The sequence below is a fragment of the Carcharodon carcharias genome, chromosome 26 (assembly GCF_017639515.1).
Source record: "Carcharodon carcharias isolate sCarCar2 chromosome 26, sCarCar2.pri, whole genome shotgun sequence".
NCBI classification, from domain to species: domain Eukaryota; kingdom Metazoa; phylum Chordata; class Chondrichthyes; order Lamniformes; family Lamnidae; genus Carcharodon; species Carcharodon carcharias.
The window spans coordinates 37,232,155-37,255,970 of NC_054492.1; the positions used below are offsets into that span (position 1 = coordinate 37,232,155).

Genomic DNA, 23,816 nt, shown 5'->3' on the forward strand with positions numbered 1-23,816 from the left:
TGGCCTGTTGAAACAAAGGACTGAATTCAGTGCCCCACCCAGAAAACTATCGAATGTCACCTAGAGGGTGGGGTACAAGTCTCAATGCCACTGGAGGCTGGATTTCAGATTCACTCCCTGACCAACCTGCTATCCAGGAGAGTGACCACCCTACAAAACTTGAAATTATTCTTGATTTCTTTTTCTCCTTGCATAACGATTTAACATTTTGAAAGGAAAAACTAAAAAAAGCAAAGTTTTTAAAAGTACATTTTGATTTGATGTTGTGAAAACATTTAATGACACCTCACCACCCCTCTGCTCCTGCAGGAATTAACACACCTGTTTCGTGCTTTGTTGTCCAACATTCTGGATAGCCCAAATCACTCTGCTTATTGGATATCCCTGTTTCATCACTGGCTGAATGAGGTCCTGCTCTTTTTGACTCAGTGCCAATAGTAGGTCAGCAGTAGAGTCTGGGAGAGTTTTGTGGGAATATAAAGGTCTTGGAGTTGACGGAGGAGCTGGAAAGCAGGAATGGTTACTGAGGGCCTATGAAAAAATAAACAAACATTCAGAAGACAAGTTATCTATCAGTGTATTCCACGCAAAGAACCTTCGGATTTACGAAAGAATTTTATTTGTTTTCATCCAGGGAAAGTTTTCTTTTCCTTTTGTTTCATATTGATCTATTCCGAGTGTCCCTATTTAACAACACATCCAACAACAGTGGGATCACATATCCTTTGGTCACATCGAAGCCTTTATTACACTATCTCCTCACAGTCGGTACTTGCTTAGAATGTTAAGATTTTCACATTTAAAGATGAGTTCATTGAAAGAATAATTAGTTATTCCGGGATCTTGGCTCAGCTCACAGCATGTTACAATGTTGAAACACAATTCTGGTTTCTTGCTGTAGCGTCAGCAGGGAAAGTCTCAACCGAGACTCTAAACTGGAGCTCAGTCAGTATTTAATATTTGTGCCTCTTGCCTAGTTTTTGCACCTTTACACAATTGCTTGAAACAACATCACTGAATGAGTTGTTCATATTTGATTAAAAAAGTGATTTTAATAAAATTGAAAGAGTGCCCCAGCGAACTTGTCTCATTCTCTTCTGCATTGTCTGACATTTGAATGTCATTAAAAAAGGTGGGCATACGATGTGCCAATGTCTTTTTTATGGAACAAAAATGCTTCATGATTTAATGCTATTTCCTGGGCAAGCAGGATTTTTCAATTTAAAACAGAAAGTGCTCTGAATATTCAGCAGGTCTGGCAGCATCTATGGAGAGGGAAACAGCGTTATCGTTTCAGACCAATGACATTTCATCAGAACATTTTCAAAGATGGTTTGGAAACTTTTCCTATTTCAGTCCTCCTGATCAACCTGTCTCGAATGCTGTGGCCTGCAAGTAAAAATGGAAGTTAGGATTTATTACTGTTTGCAACATCTTGCAGATTGCATCCATGCCAAGCAGCAATGCCCATTGCATATGTGGTCAAAAATAATTGGGCCAAATGTTAAGGGGTGTGACCCCCCTCCCCCCCATGAAAAGTGCCTGTTACTTTTTTCCAGGATAAGTCAAGAGTTAAAAATAACAAGTAGTAAGAGCTCTTTGAGTTAGGATTTGATAGTTCCAATTAACATCCATGGGATGTAAAAGGAAATGATTCTCAGTCAGTGTTACACATTTAATGCAAACCATAATTTAAATTAGCCGTAATACATTATAATATATTAAACATCTAGCCAGGCCCACTTTCCATCATTGGCATTTACACCCTGCGGTTTCAAATTGCTGCTTTAGGATCAGCAGTTTTGATTGACAGCTGGAAACTTGCTATTAAAGAACCTGTCTAGTAGTGAATCAGCAGAGTCTGCAGTGAAGAGGGGGAAAAGAATGGTGCTGTATTTGTGGGCAAACTGTGAGCTTACTAGCTCAGCCTCTCCAGAATACAATGGAGCAATATGATGGAGGACAGTATTAATGAATTAAATTTATTTTGTTGTTGAAGCATTTTCTGCTTCACTGGTTGTGTCCATGCCATACAAGAGGATGGGTGACAACCCATGCTAAGCACTTTCCCAAAGCTACTTGGAAACTGGCCACCAGGAGAAAGATCAGAGTGTCTCAGAATAACTAACCTCCCGTTTTCTTCACATTCTGCAGGGACGTACTTAGTCTGGTCTTATTTAGTCTAGCCTTGGTTCTTTCAAGGCTGAGGCTGTTGTCTCCAACTTTGAAGTGTGCTTGGCCTATAACTCCATTTGATAGTACTAAAGTTAACAGTTTGTTAGAAATTCCAGTAGGACGAAGTTAATTTAGTAGGCTGTGCAGGAGATATGATTTTGATTTGACTGTACCCTAGCCAACTCTTTTGAATGCCTATTTATTTAGGTTGTTAAAGTCCCAATTGGAAAGACATGAATGCACAGGTAACCTTGTTGGAAAGGCGATGTGACTGAAAAGGGATAATAGCAGCTAAAACTGCAAAAATCAGAAAAGGATTTTTCTGGATTGTGTAGAAGATGTAGAAGCTTGAAGCATTGACATGCCAAGGTTCTCAACACAACATAAAATATTGGGAATCATCATCAGAACTAGAAGAGGGTAAGAAAGCAAAGAAGAAACTGTTGTAATTTAAACAGAACTCTCTGGAACTTTTACTAACTGACTTGACTTTAACTAATTGCGATGGATGGCTGAAAATGTGATTCATTAATTGAGTTTGTTAAATTAAATTGGTGGTTGGTAGTTCAGAATGATCCTTTCCCTTGCCCAATATGTTATTTAGCCAAATTTCATTTGAGTTAGAATTATAGAGTGGTTACAGCACAGGAGCACAACATTCAGCCCGTCAAACCACTGCCAGCTTTCTGCAAGAGAATTTAGCTAGTTTCACTCCCCAGCCCTTTCCCTGAAGCCCTGCAAATGCTTTCCTTTCAGGTGCTTATCCAATTCCCTTTTGAAAGTCATGATTGAATCTACATCCACCACTCTTTCAGACAGTGCATTCCAGATCATAACCACTTGCTGTATAAAGAAGTTCTCCCTTCATGTTGCCTTTGGTTCTTTTACCATTCACCTTAAATTGGTGTCCTCTGCGAATGGGAACAGTTTATCTATTGTGTCTAGGCCCCTCCTGATTATGAACACCTCTATCAAATCTCCACTCAACATTCTTTTCTCTAAGAAGAATAACCCTAGATTCACTGACCTATCCATTTAACTGAAGTCCTTCATTCCTGGAACCATTCTCGTAAGGCTTTGCTGCAAAGCCTCTCCAAAGCCATCACATCCTTCCTAAAATGTGGTGCCCAGAATTGGACACAATATTCCAGTTGAGGCCAAACCAATCTTTTATAAAAGGTTCATCATAACTTCCTTAAGAAAGATATTAACTCATTGGACAAGGTGAGAGAATGAGGCTTTCAGTTTCACTATAATGAAGTAGTTATTTTACCAAAGCAAAACTTGGAAAGGGAAGTAGCAAAATGTATTCTAGAATGATCACAGAGCACAGATTTAAAAAGTAATTTAGGTAGTCCAGCATTGTACAATTAACCAGGATGTACAAATGTAAGACTCTGCTTCCTATTCACACCTCCCCACATAGCTAGTCCCAGATCTTGCTCATACTGTCAATAGAGGTGGCAGTCAAAGTCATTTTCTGTTGCTGGGCATTGAGGGGCAAGAACCAGAGAACAAGTCAGATTGAGCTTTGAGACATATTGGGCTGAAATTCCTCTCAACACTGGAGTAGAAGTAGAATTCAACCCCTATGAGTGTCGGCCATAAAGCAAGCTTTCTTACCAGTCATATCCTGAAGAAGTTATGGATAAATTGTTATTAGCTTGAAATATAATTTTTATTCATGTCTGTCTGTTTTCCACTTGGCATAGAAGGGAATTCTGCCCCTAAGGATGAACTTACTCACCATTGGAAGTGGGAGGATATCAATTTCTAATGAAGCACTGATAAAATCTTGGGAATAAATGGCTATGAAGCATATGATTTCTGAAATGCAATTTCATCAATGCATTGCTAATTGGATTAGCATTCTCCCATTTTATCATTAAAAGAGAAATTGCATGTCCACCTTCAGTGTTGTTAGGCATTTTCAAGCATGCCAGATTTTGTGACAATGAGTTTGTTCCTTGCTGAGAAATGTATTTATACGGATACTGAGTTTCTACAGAAGAATGATATCAAGCAGTATAATTCCACAATGGAGTTAAAAGAAGATGCCCCTAATTCTTACCGGGAATGGTGGCTTGTGTTTTCTGAGTGGAGTTCTTGCTCTAATCAGGAAAGACCTTTCCAAGTGACATCGGGCAGAGGATAATGGTAGACTTCCAATAGCAATTTGTTCTGAGTTCAGATTCTTGATGTTTCTATTGTTCTGGTGCTGACAGAGAGATTTTCTACGAAGCTTTCTTGGTATATATCCCTGCGATAAGTTTGATCCTTGCTTCCTAATGTCTTCCTCACCATCAGGATTGTTGCAAAGAGGTGATGGCCTACGGCCAGACATGTGAGGGAGTCTAGTTAAGCTAGCACTGAAACATCTCTCACAGTGTCGACTTCTGGAAGAGCTCTCTGAACAGAAAGGGGAGGAAGCCGGTCTTTTATCTAGGAATCTGGAATGAAGATTAAATTTGCTCCTGAGAAGTGGCACAGAAGGAAGCTTCTGCTTTTCATTTTCATCAGATGATGAGAGTTCATCATCCTCCGAGTACCCATCATCGCTTTCTGTGTCTGACTGATACACAACCCTCGAGCGAATATATTTAATGTCTGTCACACTGAAACTCTTGAACCTCCTGCTTTGCAAAATCATATGATCCTTTTGAACTTTTGTATTGTGAGTGTCATTATTCATGTCATCTGTATCCTCTCCATCAATATCAGAAAATGCAAGCCAAAATGGTGGACATGTTGGTATAAGCCTTGGAGGTTCTCTTAGGGAACAGTCTCGCAGCCATTCCAAAATCTCCTTTTCCAGAGTAAAATCATACTGCAAAAGATTAAAAATTACATTAGTCATAACAAAGTGTTAGCATTTTTTGTAAACACACTAGTAGTGGTTAAATTTCCACAGGGGCTCTCCCGAAGATCTGAGAAATCCTGCTTCTCAGGGACTTGAGTGAATCTTCTGCCAAAGTTACAGTGGACAAAGAGTAGAATTTTGCGGAAATGAATGGCAATAATTCAGAATTGTAATTAAAGTTCTTACATAGTAAAAGTACTGTGGAAATAATCTTTGAAATGGAGACCCTTTTCATTAGCAAATCATTTTTTCTCTCTCTCTCTCTCATGCACATATCTACATGTGAATGACTTTAGGATTTTCTCTTGGATCGCTCTTGACAAGTCAGTTGATATTTTGCTTTATAAATTTAGGAGCCTTATAACCATGCAAGGCACAATGTATCGTTCTGCTGAAATGTGGCTAAGTCCCTTTAGGGCCAAAGAGTGTAATTACCGTTTAGTGGTAAATAAGGACTCATTGCATTCAGAGTTTAACTGTTGATTGATTATGGAATTTTGCAGTTTGCCAGTTTCAGGCTACATGGATTCTTTAACATCTGTGTGAAATCTGAAATGGGATGGACAAAATACTTACTGTTTTGATTATACACACTACCAATGTTTTGCATCCAGCTTACAAACTTTAAATTTGATTTGTGATGTATAAAGATTCGCAATTCACTTCCAGACACCCAATAGCTAGAAGAACAATGGCGAAATCCTTGGTATCTGAAATTTACAACTGTCCTTTGATAGGCATCAGCAATTTATTGCACAGATTGGCCAGGATTTTGCATGAATAGTAACAGAGAGGCTTACAGCACTCACTGTTAATATGGAGTAAATGAGACAAGACTTTCAGAGTTCACACTTGCACAGTTATACTTAGAAGGAAATACAAAAGTTGTGATCCAAGTTACCCTGCTCCTCCATTGACTACTATCAAAGAGCCTCGCCAATAGGTTCGACATTGAAAGACAAGCAATGACCTAAAGTTGGAGTACTTACCCATTAGTTATTGACTAAACACACCATAAGAAAAGTTAGGTCTGGTCCATTCAGGAGTAAGTGAACTTTTAATGGGGAACTAAGTTATAATTATTGTGAAACAACCTCTCTGGTCATGAAATGTTAATTTTACATGCGTGGAGTCTCATTCCTTTATTTCACTTTCTGCACGTGATTTTACATTGAATTAAATCTACTTTACATTTCCTGGACCATACATCCGTGCTTTAACTCCGCATATTTCAATGAGGACACTTCAAGCTGATTAAGAAAGAAGCCTCACTGTTTCCTTCTTGCTCGCAGACGCCATTGATCCCCCATAGGAGGCATCACTCTGGATCAGATGCCAGATTAGATCCAAGTCCCCACCCAAGTGCCTGTGAAAGCATTTGTAGGCAAGTTTTCAGCGAGGTGAACAGCAAACACTACTCCTTCATCACTGACTGAAAAATCTAGGCCATTGCATGTTGATATTGGCAGGAGTGGGAGAGGCAGTATTGGAAAGACTTTCTGGCCTCATTGTGGTTACCTCAACAAAAGCAATGGAAAATGACTTGGAGCATATACCTTCTTTTTAAGAAAAGGTGTGAAACTTGGAGAAATGGGAAGAATGGCTGAACCTGAAGAAAAAGTCAATAAAATCTGTTAAGAGTAAGGTTTAAAAGGTTTTATTAACGAATTCAAATCAGGATAACATTTGGACCTGACTGCATCCCCATTTTATGAGGTAGGACCAGCCCTCCTCCTGATGAAAAGTTAAATTAAAAAATAAATCTCAAATAAATCATGAAAACATGAAAGTAAAAACGAAAGCAAAAACTCTGATTTGAAAACATTTCCAAATCGGGAGTTGATATGTCACTCAGCTTTGTACACAACAAATTGGAATGTGAGCAAGACCAAATAACAGTTAGGGCTGAATTTTCCCCCCATGGCGGGGTGGGGGGGGGGAGTTGATGGGCGGGTACACTTCCGATTGATGCCCCATTTTATGTGGGTGGGCCAATTAAGGCCCGCCCAGCGTGACGTCCGCACAGAAGCGCTACGTGCTCCCTGTGTGGGCAGGGGGAATGCCTAAAATCGAGAGTGCACGTGCACAAAAGCGAGCACACGTCTCCCTGAGGCTAAGTGCTGCCTCAGGGAGATCGCCACTACTTTCAAAAATATTAAAAGTAGAAAAAAAAAAATCCCCTTACATGACCCCTCATGTGACAATGTCTCATGAGTTGGGACATGTTCATAATTTCCAAAAAAACTTAATTAAAATTTTTAAAACCCTACACGAAACCTCATCCCGCCCGTGGATGAGGTTGCATGTTTTTTCTAATTCCCGCCAGGGCTCTTGGCCTGTCCGACAACCTTAAGGTTGGACGGGCAGGTCCACTAATTACTTTAATTGCTCTGTCAATAGCCTCAATTGGCCATTGACAGGTCGGCGGGTGCACAGCTGATTTTGCTGCATCCCCACCTTCCTGAAAATTTAAAGCGGGCGCGGTGATATCGGGAGTTCCGCCCAACATCACTGCGTGTCACTTTATGCGTGTCAGCCCTGCTCCCGCTTGCCGACAGTAAAATCCAGCCCTTAAAAGTTGCTACCAGATGGAAAGGATCACTTCAAACAGCAAATGATGGCAGCTCATTGCCTCAATGTAATTAGACCAGTGCTATAGAGCTGATCTTAAGACAACTTTTCTTAGTGGAAACATTTAACTTTATTTACAAGGCAGCAGCAGCAACTACACGTGTGCATCAAACTAACTAAAGAAGAACTCTCTTGTAGAGGTTCCCTGCGCTGTTGACATATTGATTTACACAGATCATGTGATCTTACAACACAGGATTATTCTTAAAGCTACAGTCCTACATTTCCCAAAACGATAATGATTACATTGCTCCCCCTTTAATTTTTCTGTACATCTTGCATTTATAAGGATATTTATCTCACAGCATTACAATATTTGCACAGGTCATGAAATCAAAAGTTTAGTCTTTCAGGTGGTTTCCTGATCCGTGTGGAATGTCGCAGCTCCACGACTTCAGATTCTTATGTAGGAAACACATTCCATGGAACCGTATTAACACCAAGTATCTCATCAGGCACAGGCAGTTCAGTGTCGTCCACTCCGACAGAGACATTGGGCACGTCTGTCCGTCGTTGAGCAACTTCAACAGGAACCACTGGTTCAGTAATGGTTACAGCTGGAACATCATTTTGTTGGGGTCTCTCTCTTTTTCTTAAATGATCCACATGCATCTGGGCGATCCGGCCCTCCACTTCCACATGGTATGACAATGGTCCGGTCACACAACTCACTATTGGGTAGCCACTTTGGTCCTCCACTGAAATTCTTTACATATACTGCTTCTCCATCAGTAAATTGTTGCTCACGACTATGCAGATCATGAGTCACTTTTTGGTTCCCATAACTTTTCTCCATCTTCCCCTCCAAATTAGGAAGTATCAGGCTTAGTCTTATCTGAAGACGGGGCCTCATCAGTAATTCTGCAGGTGTTGCTCCTGTCATAGTGTGGGGGGGTGGGGGGTTGTTCTGTAGTGAAATAGAAAATGAGCAAGTTTGGTCTCCAACAAATCACCTGTTAGCTTTCACATTCCCGCCTTAAAAGTTTGTACTGCCTTTTCCACCAGTCAATTTGATGACGGATGATACGGTCCAGTCTTCACATGGTTGATACCGTTGAGGCTGATAAATTGTTGGAACTCAGTGCTTGTAAATGCAGCGCCATTATCTGAGAAGATTACCTCTGGCAATCCATGGTTGGTGAAGCTCAGACGAGTGTTTCTATCATAGTGCCTGATGTTGGCGACTTTACCTCATAAACGTCTACCCACTTGAAATGAGCATCTATAATCAGTAGAGACATGGTTCCAAGGGAAGGACCTATGTAATCAATGTGCAATCGCACCCAAGGCCGACCAGGCCACTCCCATGGGTGTAATGGGGCTGCCACCGGCAACTTTTGTAGCTGTTGATACTGCGCACAGTGTTTTAATACATTTTCAATATCGCCGTCCACCAGATAACTTCGTGCTATCGTCTTCACTTGGAAGATCCCTGGATGGGCACTGTGTAGCTCTACTAAAAGTGGTTCCCTTCCTTGCGCAGGAACTATTACCCATTCACCCCATAATTGAATACCAACTTGACTGCTCATCTCGTGTCTTCAGTTGAAAAATAGTTTCAATTAATTAGAGACAGGATCCTGGGACCAACCATGTAACACTTGGTCTCTCACTCGAGACAGGACGGGTTCATGATTCTTCCAGTTTCTTATCTGCCTGGCACAGACTGGTGAGGAATCTAGAAAATTCATCACTAACATGAGCTCCTGTGCGATTGGGACATGTTCATCGTTCTCTTGCAAAGGAAGGTGACTTAGAGCATCGACATTTGCGATATGAATCCCTGGTCTATGTACAAAGCTGTATTTATATGCTGCCAAAATTAGGCTCATCTTTGAATTTGTGCAGAAGCTATGGGAGGTATAGCCTTTTCCTTGCTAAACAGACCCAAAGGTAGCTTGTGGACTGATACTATTAGAAAATGTTGCCCTTGCACATATTATGAATTTTTTTTATACCAAAAATCATCGACAGACCTTCCTTTTCCATCTGAGAATATCCTTTTTCAGCTGTGGTAAGTGTCCTGGATACATAGCCTATCGGCCACTCTGTGCTGTTGTCCATTAATGCTCCATTCCCAGTCAAGGCTTAAAATCACTGACTGAAGCCAGGGCAGTGTTTGGGCCATTATTATTTATCTCAGCTCGGGTTAGGCAGTAGAAAAATCAGTCGTGATTTCAAATTCTGATCACTGCTTAAAACTGGAAAGTTTGTATGAGTGGTCACCAGATGAGGACAGTTTCAGACTGGCTGTGATGCCTTCCATAGTTGGATAGCCTGCTGAAACTCATGTTAGGGTACAGATGAAGAATGGCCACCTAAAGAACAACTGGAAGGCCACGGAATTCTATGCATAGGATTCTACATATACAGTAAAGATCTAAAACCTTAGGGAAATCAGTCCACTGTGCATTAATATCTACATGTAGATTTGCAGAACGAGGGTCAGTGCTCTGTGAAAGCAAAACATAAAAATGGATGACTAATGGCCCTGTTGGGTGGGGTGCTGGTGGGGTTGGGGGCTAAGGATAAAGAAAAATGTTTTAAATTTAAAAATAATAAATTAGAAAGAATGAATGAATAAATAAATACAATAAAAATAAAAATATTGGGTTAAAATAGGGGTACAAATGGAGGAGAGAGTTCATGAGTTGTTGAACTCAATATTAAATCCAGAAGGCTGTAAAGTGCCTAGACGGAAGATGAGGTGCTGTTCCTCCAGTTTGCGTTGGGCATCAGTGGAACAATGCAGCAGGCCAAGGACGGACATGTGGGCATGAGAGCAGGGTGGGGTGCTGAAATAGCAAGCGACAGGGAGGTCTGGGTCATGCTTGCGGACAGACCGAAGGTGTTCTGCAAAGCGGTCACCCAGTCTGCGTTTGGTCTCCCCAGTGTAAAGGAGATCACATTGGGAGCAGCGAAAGCAGTAGACTAAATTGAAGGAGGTGCAATTGAAGCGCTGCTTCACCTGAAAGGAGTGTTTAGAGCCTTGGACAGTGAGGAGGGAGGAGGGAAAGAGGCAGGCGTTGCACATTCTGTAATTTCATGGGAAGGGGATGAGGAGTTGGGGTGATGGAGGAGTGGACCAGAATGTCACGGAAGGAATGGTCCCGATGTAATGCTGACGAAGAGAGGAGTGGGGGGGAGGTGTTGGCGGTGGGAGGGTGGGGGTGGTGGTGGTGAAGGGAAGATGTGTTTGGTGGTGGCATCATGCTGGAGTTGGTGGAAATGGTGGAGGATGATCCTTTGAATGTGGAGGCTGGTGGGGTGAAAAGTGAGGACAAGAAGGACTTTAGCATGGTTCTGGGAGGGAGACGAAGAGGCGAGGGCAGAGGTGCGAGAGATGGGTCGGACATGGTTGAGGGCCCTGTCAACCACCGTGGGGGGATCCCTCAGTTAAGGAAAAACTGAACAGCCTATTTATGTAAATCTGAAACTAAAAGTACATCCAACAATGATATTAGGCTCTTTTGTTTGCTGAGTAAGGTGACACTATGATGAACACAACAGCCTGTTTGGATATATTGTGAATGGCAGTACAAGTACCGACTGTAGATGCTAACACCACCCTGTAATCTGAGTTCATATATTTCACGGCATTCAGTCTCAACTGAAAATCTGATTCCAAATATAATCAAACAAAACTTGGTTGGTTATTTGCTGAGGCAGATTAAAAGATTTATCAAAACTTTAAGTCAGAGAAGTAGGCTCTTAAGTGGTAGTTACTTAAATACACATAGGATTTCAACTGTATTCTAGCGTTGACTATGCAATGCTGATAACAGTAGATGTAACAGATTTTTCTGATCTGCTACCACAATCATGGCAAAAGTAACTAAATATAAATGTATGGGTTAAACATCCATATATATTGTAAAATCAGATATTTCTCGAATCTCCTTTTCCAACCCAACTGCAAATGTTGTAGTCTTTTTCTAAAAAGATATTTTGTTTTTTTTTTGTACTTACTGCAATGCTCTACTGCTGCAGTTTGTCAAAGTTAGGAAAATTTGTAATCAAGCCAGCTAAAATGAATCATTTCTAAGGTAATATAGTTCTCCCACACTATTCCCATGCTACGTATAAACATACTTTTAGTTTTGAGTGTGCAGCGCATAAGCCAAGTTTGAAAATGTATTTCCATTTCCAAAATTGTACTGAGTCTCACTTGGAGAAACTGCCACCATTGTTAAGAATTAAACAGTTTTCTATTCTCAGTCTATGAAGACACATTCCCATAATTGATGTGGAAAATTACAAACATTTAGCAATTCTTGCGGCTGGCTTTGTAGTAACTACAATATGTTCAGCGCTCCAACATAAATATATTAAAACCAAAAGCGTGTGACAGAAAATTCATTCCCCTTCTAAACTCTAATCTTTCTCGTCTCAACTGAAAGATAGGCAGAAACTTACCACCTATTTCTCATCATTGGTTGGGACCATTTCTGGGATCCAAACCCAAGGGGCAGAATTTTCTGGCTGACGCAGGTCAGTGCTTAAAATGTCCCTACGTCAGCACGCAGCATCGCGATGTTTAGGTGGGCGGGGGCGCTATGTAGCGGGACGCCCACCCGCCATTAATTAAAGGCCTGGTTAAGGCCCTTAACTCGGCAATCGACGCCGATTTTGAGGAGCCCGTGTGATCTTCAGCTCGGCGCACAGGCCCAATGGGCAGGCGGGTAACTGATTTTTTAACAAACCTCATCCACGGGCGGGATATGTGGGCTCAGAGGGGTTGTTCATGTTTTTTCTGAAGTATTTAATGCTGAAAGTGTTTTAAACTTGCCTGTGTGATTGTTACCAGTTCAGATCGATTTCCAATAGCTTTCTCTGTACTTTGAAGCTTCAGCTCAGCTCTCTGCAGACAGTAATCTTTATCGGGCCTGCAGCCTTCCGGAGGCCTCCGTTTAGCCTGGGTATGGGTTCTGACATCTCCACTGGAGGCAGCTCCTCTGAGGAGGAAGGGAGGGATAGAATAAGGAGGAGGCCAGGAGTGGACAATCAGCCTCCAGGGAACCCACCTTTGGGAGGACAGGTGCAGGCACAAGGGGCGCAGGGTCAAGAGGTTGTCCAAGGTGGAAGGGGCCACAGAAGATGCCACTATCCTGCTGCCAGGGTTTACAGGGGGCGAAGCAGCTACCTCAATATGTCTGAGGTGCAGTGCCGAAGGAGGCTCCGTCTCTCAGGGGGGACAGTCAACTATATCTGTCAGATGATTGGCCCTGAGATCTCCCCTAATTGTGTGGGCGGACACCCCATGCCAGTGGCTCCAAAGGTCACAGCTGCCCTCAACTTCCAAAGCTCTGGCTCCTTCCAGGGCTCGGTGGGTGATCTTTGCGGTGTCTCCCAATCAGTTGTCCACACTTGTGTCAAGCAGGTTACAGACGCTCTGTTCTGACGGGCATTGACCTTCATCCACTTGAGCACCATGAGGTTCACAGGTGCTGAGGAGCTTTTGGACAGAGTGATGTGGGACGCACTGGCTGAAAGGGTGGTGGAGGTACAAACCCTCCTAAGATGCAAAAGGTCTTTGGATGTGCAGCAGTGATGCCATGGCATGTTAGGCCATGGGGATAGTGGTCACAAATGGGATAAGGTGACTTTGGAAGGTGCTGGAGACTCACATCCTCAAGGGGCTGAGGGACCTTTCTGTATGACCCACACGTCTGACTGTATCAGTCTGTGAATGAGCAGTGTTGCTGCATTAATGATTGCAGCAACCATCTGTGGTTTGGATGGTGGGCAGACAGAGTGGGTGGGACTGTGGACCTCAAATACCTGGCCGCTGCACCCCAGCCTCACTGACACCTGCTACCGTGGCCGCCTGCCTCCTCCCCAGCTCCATGGCCTGTTCATCATAGGTGGTGAGGCGCTGGAGCTGGGTGTGCCCACCACCAGTCCGCTGGCGCTCCCGCACATTGCTCTCAGTTTTTGCCTGCAGAACAGAGAAGAGGATTTATTGGGGCTGATTGCTCATGTACTCTGCATGCGCACGCAGCACCCCAACCACAGTGGCCCATCTGAGGCCTCCAGCGGCTCCTGGCCACACTACTGGTGATCAGTCCCCAGAAGATAGTACAGCTGGTCCCAACCCCCTCCCCCAATGGACACCTTGGACACATTTGGCGTCCATCACTTTGAATAACACACGGGTCTTAGCGCCCATGGCAAGGAGGCGCAACTAGGTGCAGCGCCAAGGCCAGCAGATGGCTCTTGGCCACGAGACCTTGAGGCTCCCCTTCCACCATCTCATCACCATCAATAAGACATGTGTTGGGGTTCTGAGTATGTGTCTAGCTGCCTCCCCTGCAGGTTGCCCCCAGACTACTCAAATGTGACAAACACCAACATATGCTGCAGGGAGAACCCACCTTCTCCTCAACCACTAAGGCTGATGTAAGCATGGCCACTATCTGTTTGCCCACCCAGTGTGTGCCAAATGCCCAGTGCAGTAACAACACTAAGACATGGGGAGGGGTCCTCAAAGGCTAAGGCTACCTCCTGGGTCAAATGGCCAAGGCTGACATGGTACTCACCCTTCCAGAGCGCAACAAACCATTGAAGCGCTTGCGGCACTGTGTCCCGGTGCGCTGCACAGCATCATGAGAGCTAAAAGCCTCCGCCACCTCCTCGCCTGCCTGGTGACATGGGGGGGTCCCTCCTCCTCCCATCCTCGGGAAACAAGACATCCCGATGGTTGGACACCTCTTGGAGGAGGACAGCAAGGCAGGCATCTGAGAACAGAGGGACACAGCGGCTCCCTGCTGGCCTAGCCTGCAGCCTGCCCCCCTCCTCCTCCTCTGCTCTCAAACCAGCACGTCCTTCTCTATGAGTGGCCATGGTGAACTGCCTCAAGGAGGCTGCCTGTCCGCTCTTTATACAGACAGCCAGTTCCCCATTGGAACCGGGGGTCTGAACATGCCCACCGCCGATTCAACGTTCCTGTTGTACACGGGAGTTGTAAACCCGCTAGGCAGTCCTTAATTGGCCCACCCGCGCAAAATGGTGGCACGGCCCATTTCGGTGATGGCAATCAGCTGCCCGCCCGTCATGGGCGAAATTCAGCCCCAGTGGTTTTTGAGGTCTGTTGGCCTGTATGATCTTCCTCGAGGCAATCTCTTAATTGGCTGCCTCAGGAGCCTCGTCTCATTAAGGATGGCAGGTGGAAAGGTCAATAGGGGCTCTGGGTGGCTGGCAGCACCACCATGAGAGCTGCTGTTGGGGGAGGGAGAGCCCTTCCACAGGTGACCTATTGCTATCACTGTGGTCCTCTGGCACCCTGCAGCCCCAGAGGGGTGGAGGAAGTAAAGGAGGCCTCATTCAGTGCCTGGCCTTGCTGCCTAGAGACTGACTCCAGTAATCTGTCAGAATCCAGCCTTAGTGGGGGGCCCAGCCACTGCTGGGAGTGTCACAGATGCAATTTTGGGTGCAATTTGCACCGGAATCACTGATTCTACCCAAAGTGGTAACTCTACCCCAATTAATTCAGACACATGATTGCACAATCACAAAACAACCTTTCTATTTAAACTCAGATAAAATGCACTTGACTAGCTTGGGTACAGCAGCTACCCTGTTTTAACATTTACAATAATTCCAGCTGGAAACAGATTTCCTGTTTAGATTAGATCAGGCAGTATGTAACTTGCCATCACGTTCGAATCCCGACACATTTAGTTTAATATTGCAAGAATGCTCCTTCTCCTTTTTGGTGGAGCTAAATAACTAGATGTAAAACTTTGAAGTGGAGAAAGCGCAGCAGAATATCTGCCCCAGCCTTAAATGAAATGAAAGAAACTACAAGCCATCAATCTTGACAATTCAACCCTTGACCAGTTAAGTTACACAGATGACATTCCAATGGTCCCAGTAGCACTGCAACCACATTGTCCCATCAAAGAGTGCCCTGTCCAAATAATCATTGATTCCTTTCATATTCAGATATTCGTTCATCTCTTTTAAAGAAAATAGTCAAATTATTACTATTTTTCAAAAATCTAATAATCTCCAAGAGCAATTCCATGACCCCAAGTTCCCAACACAGTCATGAGTACAGGGAGTTTGAGCTGGTGAATTGGGGCTTCAGTATTGCAGCATTCTCTTGGAATGATGCAGGCTGTCAGTGTGGATTGCAGAACTGCAGGACCTTTCATCAAATCCCTAACCTTTCTTGAGGCTGCCCATTACTTTGCCAGTCATTCTAAGTTAGGCTCCACAACTAAGTTACAAAGGATGAACATGATTTACTTCAACTTACAATTAAATGTTCAGGTTGCATTTCACTATTTGATTATCATTGACAGCAGCTTTGTATTAACTGGATACTTCCAGTGAATGATTGATAATCATTACAATCTTATTCCTCTTCCACTTTTGCCAATAGGCAACCATTGATCATGTCGATATTTCACACTTCCTGTACCAATATGTGTTAGTTCTTTTTAACTCATTAAACATCAGATGTTATTTCTTAGCTGAAGTACTTCAATTGGGTTAAATGCCACTAATATCTCTATACCAGTCACTTGGCCATGGAGTTTGGTATGCCAGTTGCAAATTTAAATAATTACAAGGCCTATTTTCCTCCATCTTAATTTTCTATTACCATAAACAACAAGGGATCCAGAATGAACATCTGCAAAACTCCACTATAGTCATTGAGTAAGCGTGGTGGGATTGTCTTATGAAGACAGACTGAGGAAACTGGGCCTGTATTCTCTAGAGTTTTAAAGAATGAAAAATAATCTCATTGAAACTTACAAAGTTCTTACATGGCGTGACAGGGTAGATGCAGGAAGGATGTTTTCCCTGGCTGGTGAGCCTAGAACCAGGGGACACAGTCTCAGAATAAGGGGTAGGCCATTTAAAACTGAGATGAAGATGAATTTCTTCACCCAGGGTGGTGAATCTTTAGAATTTGGTATCCCAGAGAGCTGTGGAAGCTCATACATTGAGCATGTTTAAGACGAAGATAGATAGATTTCTGGATACTAATGACATCAAGGGATTTGGGGTTCGTGGAGAAAAATGGCGTTAGAGGTAGATGATCAACCCTGATCTGTTTGAATGGGGGGGAAGGCTTGATGGGCTGAATGGCCTACTTCTGCTCCTATTTCCCATGTTCCTATGTGAGCCTAGCTTTTTATCATAACTATCTTTACTCTACTGCTAAACCACTTTTAGACCCAACTAGCTTAAGTACCATTAAATCCATGAGTCAATACTGTTTTACAAGGTTCAGATGCACCTTCTTAATTACTAAATATATCACACCCATTTGGATATTCCTCAGTCATTAAGTTATCTTTCTCCTCAAAGATCTCTGACAGATTTGTGAGGTGTTATTTATTGTTTCTAATACATTTTCCCATTATGGTCTCTGCGTTTTAGATGAATGCTGCCAGCATTCAACAAAATACTCAAGTACTTCCAATGACTGTTGTTGGTCTGATTGCTGTAGAATTCCTGATAAATGTCTCAGCATTTCTTTCAATATTGACATTAAGTGTGCCTTAGGACCAACATGTACCTTGGCAATTCTAAACATATTAGAAATAAAAAAGATGACTTCAGTTCTGGTACAGGATATACACTCAAAACATTAATTTGTTGCTTCTCTTTACAAACTGTCCTATGTTTCCCTGACATTTTCTAATTTTATTACTAAAAATATGACCTGTAATCTTGCCTACGTCTTTGGAAGTGGAAAAACGGGCAGGGAAGGGGGAGTGTAGGTAGATTTGAGTTCAATTATGTTGCTAGGGTTGCAGTAGTGGCCAGTGAGAATTCCAAATGTGGAGATATGCTGAAGCAAACATTGGTTATTCCAAATTATTAACATATTAACTGATTAATTAATGATTAATAAATAAATGCGGAATTAAAAAGCTATCATCAGTATTGGTGATCGTGAAACTACTGAACTGTTGTAAAAACCCATCTGGTTCATTAAAGTCCTTAAGGGAAGGAAATTCACCTTCTTTACCCAATCTGACTTCCACATGACTCCAGGCAATGGGAGCGTGGTTGACTTTTAACTGCCTTCTGAAATGGACTAGGGAGCTGCTCAGTTACATACGAACAAGGAGCAGGAGTAGGCCATTCAGCCCCTCGAGCCTGCTCTGCCATTTAATAAGATCATGGCTGATCTGATAGTAACCTTAAACCTGCATCCCACTACCCCCGATAACCTATCACCCCCTTGCTTACCAAGAATCTATCCACCTCGGCCTTAAAAATATTCAAAGACTCTGTTTCCATCACCATTACAGGAAGGGGGTTCCAAATAATCATGACCCCGAGTGAAAAAATTTTGCCTCATCTCTGTTTTAAATGGGCGACCCCTTATTTTTAAACAGTGACCCCTAGTTCTAGATTCTGCCACAAGAAGAAACATCCTCTCCACATCCACCCTGTCAAGACCCCTCAGGATCTTATATGTTTCAATCAAGTCGCCTCTTACTCTTCTAAACTCCAGCGGATACAAGCCTAGTCGTCCAACCTTTCCTCATAAGACAACCCACCCATTCCAGGTAGTAGTCTGGTAAACCTTCTCTGAACTGCTTTCAATGCGTTTACATCCTTTCTTAAATAAGATGACTAATACTGTACACAGTATCAAGCCACTATGAAGAAGTTTAATCAGCACTGTACCGACATCATACAGACTTGTTAAAAAATCATTTATGGGGTGTGGGCATCGCTTGAGGTGGTGGTGGTGAGCTGGCTTCTTGAACCATGGCAATCCCTCTGGTGTAGGTACACCCACAGTACTTTTAGGGAGGGAGTTCCAGGATTTTGGCTCAGCAACTGTGAAGGAATGGCGATATATTTCCAAGTCAGGATGTTCAGTGGCTTGGAGGGGAACTTCCAGGTGGTGGTGTTCCCATCTATCTGCTGCCCTTGTCCTTCTAGATGGTAGTGGTCATGGAGCAATTCAAAAGGTAGTTCATTACCACCTTCTCAAGGGCAATTAGGGATTGGCAATAAATACTCCCTTTGCAAATGACTCCCTCATCCCATGAATGAACATATAGAAAATTCTTTGGAGTTTATTATCGAACTTTATACGAGTATGGAGATGATTGGTTTAGGACTTTTGAAAATAACACTGGAAGGGATTGCTGTAGTCCATCAAGATGAAAACCGTACCATTCCTAATGTTATCATAGTTTATGCAAGAACAAAATTATTCCACTAAAACAATGGTATTACATGGTTATGTCATTTAATGTGATGCTCAACAGTATTAGTTTACAAAATTACCCAGTTATAATTTACCTGTGTTTGCATCAATATCTCAGAGTGATCAGGCACATGGAGATATGGTAGAGGAGAGACTGGGTTGATTTCTTCCGAAACAACAATCTGGAACTTCTGGGAAATTTTAAAAGGTACTTCATCCAAATAAGTTGAAGTTCCTCCTAAACAGTAAAATATTCAAGTAAATTTAAGAATATGAGCCTGCATTAGAGGCAGGTTTACCAGATATGCTTATGCTTTATGAGGCCATTATCATCATTTAAAATCATGACTGTGAAATAGCATACATTCTGAGAATGCCTATCCTATCCAGTGGTCAATGTTTAACAAGTATATCAGCGCCCAAATCATAGCCGAGGAAACATATTTAAGTTAAATGTAGGACCATTGCTGACACTCTTGCCTGGGTCAAGAGATTCAGTGTTCAAGCTGTGCTCGAGGGCTTTATCATACAATCCTGGCTGACACCTCCAGGACCTGAGCACATAAAGTAAATGTACACTTCAAAGCAGACCTGAGAGAGTATTGTCAAATTTAGTCCCTATTCCAATCCAGGTGCATGTAAAAGATCCAAAAGTATTATTTGAAGAAGGGCGGGTGGGTTTTCTTGGAGACCTAGTCAATATTTTTCTCTCAGGTAACACCAAAGTGGGTGAGCTATTCACTCACATGCTGCTTGTGGGACCTTGTTTCCACAGATTGGCTGCTGCATGTGCTTATTAAACAATAGTGAGCACACTTCAAAAGTGATTTATTGGCTGTGATGCTCTTTGGAATGTTCTCAGGGTATGAAAGGCACACTATAAATGCAACTTCTTCCTTTCTTAGAGACCACAAAATGAATGAATTGGTTCCTTAAAATAGGAGTAAGAACCAAGCATTAACTATACAAAGACAATAAAAAAAGGTACTGGGAGATCTGGCAAAACTATTGTAATTTGCTGAAGCAGGATATGGAGCTATAGATATTTACAGTGCAGAAGGAAGCTATTCAGCCTTTTTAGGGTAATCACCCCTCCTGGATTGTCCATGAGTCCCTAGAATCTGGCAGGAATTTCCCAGCACCGTTGTTAGGAGCCTAAGAGAATCTCACTCTTTCAATTTGTAATAAATTTATAATAAAAGGTGGGCAAATGTTTTTGCGAAGTGCCTGTCAAGCCAGATGGTGAGAGCAACCACACTGCAAAGTAGAAGAAGCCTATCAACCAGTAAACAATATACCCACTTATTGCCTATATTTATTTCTGTCTGCAGCAGTTAGCATTTTGTTTGTGGTTTGTTTTGGAGCCTTTCTCCAAATAGGTATATTCTGGCAAAGCATGTTCCGCTTTGGCATTAAAATTCTTTGACGATCGTTGCCTTGGTGGCTATTTTCAAGGTAATAAGCAGTGTGCTGATTGCCAGCAAATAATATATAATAAATATAATAAAATACAATATAAAAGTCTGCTTTCCGAAGCTAAGAATATGATATAGGGACAAAATGTGGCCACTTTATATAAGAGATCACGTGAATATAACTGACTAAAATCCAGATCCGATGGATTCAATATTACACCTTTGCCCATCAGTGATCTCTTCAGTTCCCTGCTGAATGAAAGAAAGAATACAAAATTCACCATATGGGTCCCAATGCAACTGCACTAATTGGACAACCGTCCCTTCTAATAGCACTTACCCGAGGTTCTCTCATTTTAAAGCAATGGCCTTTTGTTTAAAATCCTTAGCATGCTGGGATTGACAGATACTCCATTTTACATTGGTTCTTAATTCTCCCCAGTTTATTGCTTAAACTGTGATTCACATGAAACAATTTTCATTAATTAATTGGTAAAAACACTTTATCTGCTGCAACATAAAACTCATAACATCACCTTGTGTTATTAGCCTAATTTTCTCACTGCCCTTTTGTTCACTTAGTTGATGGGGAACAAATTGTCCAAATTTTGTTTCCATATATTTCAGATTTTACAGTCTGCTGTTTATCTAAATGGATGCCATGTGCTGAAGTTGGCATGACTTTACTGCACTGTGTTCTGGAATGTTGATACTGGCGCAGAGATTGCTTACCTTTTAACACTGAGGTTATGCCAGCATTGAACTAACTAATCATTGAATCAAGAGCCCCAGACATGTTATTTTTATACGTATGTAGTTTGACTTGGAATACTTAGACTGAATGTTTGCACAATTTGATTGGATTGCTATCAGTGCAAATTTTCCAGTGTTCCAAGATAATTAGAATAATTTACTTGCTTCTAATTCATTTACTGCCCTTTGTTTCTTCATCTTGCTAAATATTCCTGATGACTGTTCAAGGAATGGTTCCTTTCTTTTTGTTTAGCTGAGGAATCTGGGTGAAAGGTCGAGGTTTAAGTTTGAAAATAAGGCAATAATAAATTTCTGTTGCACACAATCATATCTGAAGACGCATCTACTCCAAAGCCATTGCATTGATGTGAAACTGTTGATGCAGTTTTTAATCTAGGGCTGGATTTTCCATTTGGGGTTGGGATCAAATGTGGGTCCTGTGCCTGCATCATGTTAGGAAAAGCTACTAGATACAATGTTTGCAGGATTGGCCAATCAATGTCCACGGGATGCGCTCACCATCCTATTAAGGCCTGCGGATGGGCTTGCGATGTTGGACAGCAGATATGAGGCTCTCCAACACAAAGAGCTGCAGCCTGCCAACACAGGTGAGAGAGAAAGAGGGAACCTCAAGATGGAGGCACCCTTTCAGCATTTTAAAAACTTTGGAAATTAAGAATGGCCACAACTATGAGACTACCATTGTGGGGTGCGAACCCTTCCACAGGATGCCCTGCAGCCATAAATGTAATGGTTTGTAAGCTGGGAGGCCACCTCCTTTCACTGACCTTGTTTCAGCTGCCACTAGGAGCCCGCCTGCAGGTAAAGCCCCTTAATTACCTTAACTGGCTCCTTGCCACTTCAGGAAGGTGCTGGAAAACCAGCACGCTGCTCCTTCACGGTGATTCTTCTGCCTACCCAGCTCCAGTCCCACTCCCACTGGGTTTCATAAACCCAGCCCCTGTTGTCGTGGTCAGACAGCTGCTGCAGTACAACTCTGCTCTGAAAGCAGTTTTGGCCTTCACCCCTGATTTGCATTTCAAAATTATCAGTTTGAACCATTCTATATCAGTGCTGAACTTGCACCATGAACGCACAGGTAGTATCTTCAAGTGTTTCAGATATAGAACAAGTGCAGCAGCTAGTTCCAGGGGCAAATATTTAGGGGTGTTGACGAAGTGAGAGGCCTTGGATGCATGTCCACAGGTCCCTGGAGGGATAAGGTGGTAAAGAAAGTATCTGGAACGCTTTCCTTTATTGGGTGAGGTATAGAATACAAAAATAGGGATGTAATGCTGGAACATGTAATGCTAAAACGCTGGTTAGACCACAGATGGAATTTTGTGTACAGTTCTGGTTGCAACGTTCTAGGAAAGGCATAATTTTCCTGGAGATAGTACAGGGAGATTTACAAGAATGTTGCCAGGACTTGGAAATTGCAGCTATAAGGAAACATAGGGAAGGCTAGTGTTGTTTTCCTCAGAACAGAGGTGACTTATTTGAGGTGTACAAGATTATGAGGGGTCTAGATAGAGTAGACAGGAAAGATCTGTTTCCCCTAGCGGAGAAGTCAATTACCAGGGGGGTACAGATTCAAGGTGATTGTGAAAGGATTAGAAGGGACATGAGGAAAAACTTCTTCACCCAGAGGGTGGTGGGTGTCTGGGATTTGCTTCTTGGTTCAGTGGTGGAGGCAAAAATCCTCAACTCATTTAAAGAGGTACCTGGATCTGCCCCTGAAATGTTATAACCTGCAAGTTATGGACCAGGTGCTGGAAGGTGGGATTAGAATGGGCAGCTAGTTTTTTATTTTTTATTTTTTGGCCGGTGTAGACACAATGGGCTGAATGGGCTCCTTCTATGCCGTAACTTTTCTATGGTTCTATAGTTAAGTACAGCAGCTAGTTTACTCACAGCAAACTCCTGAAACAGGAGGATTTGACATCTCATTCAAAGGACATTAGCCCAGTAGCACTGAAATATCCATCGGTCTATGAAACCTGTATTCATTACTTAACCCTTGGAACTGTGGTGTCATTCCGGTAAATCTGCACTACAGCCCTCCCAAGACTAATATATCCTTCCTGTGGTGTAGTGCTCAAAGCTGAAGGCAATGCTCCAGGTGGGGTCTGACCAGATCAAAGCTGCCTGACTCAGCATTAAACCAATGAATTTAACTATGTAACTCATTTGTCCAACCTTTAAAAAAAATTCTAAGACAGTGTGTGTTTTTGCAATGTAGTGGTTTTTAGTGATTTAATTTCTTTTAAACACAGGAAAGAACAAAGATGACAAGTGAGGCGTCCAGAGAAAACCATTGGCATCTCTCATCTTTGTTTAAATAAATAGTTTATGGACACTCCATAGACACTGAGTTTTAATAAAACCTCTGCCATTCAGAGGTGAGTATGGTGGCCATTACCAAGGAGAAGGTGCTAGGAAAACTGAAAGGTCTGAAGGTGGATAAATCACCTGGACTAGATGGATTACACCCCAGAGTTCTGAAGGAGATAGCTGAAGAGATAGTGGAGGCGTTAGTGGTGATCTTTCAGGAATCACTGGAGTCAGGGAGGGTCCCAGAGGACTGGAAAATCGCTAATGTAACCCTCCCTGTTTAAGAAGGGAGTGAGGCAAAAGACGGGAAATTAGCCTGACCTCAGTCGTTGGTAAGATTTTAGAGTCCATTATTAAGGACGAGATTTCAGAATACTTGGAAGTGCATGATAAAACAGGGCAAAGTCAGCATGGTTTCATCAAGGGGAGGTCATGCCTGACAAATCTGTTAGAATTCTTT

General features: G+C 42.5%; 1 protein-coding gene across 1 annotated transcript in view; it reads right to left on the reverse strand.

Moving 5' to 3' along the window:
- The window catches only part of LOC121269872 (ubiquitin-associated protein 1-like), a 34,101-nt gene that overhangs the window by 8,114 nt on the left and 2,171 nt on the right, over positions 1-23,816 (reverse strand). The window contains exons 2-4 of the mRNA XM_041174910.1: positions 18,950-19,092; positions 4,247-5,002; positions 322-531 (exon numbers count right to left, since the gene is read on the reverse strand). Coding sequence (XP_041030844.1) covers positions 322-531; positions 4,247-5,002; positions 18,950-19,092 — 1,109 coding nt within the window. The remainder of the gene's footprint in view (positions 1-321; positions 532-4,246; positions 5,003-18,949; positions 19,093-23,816) is intronic.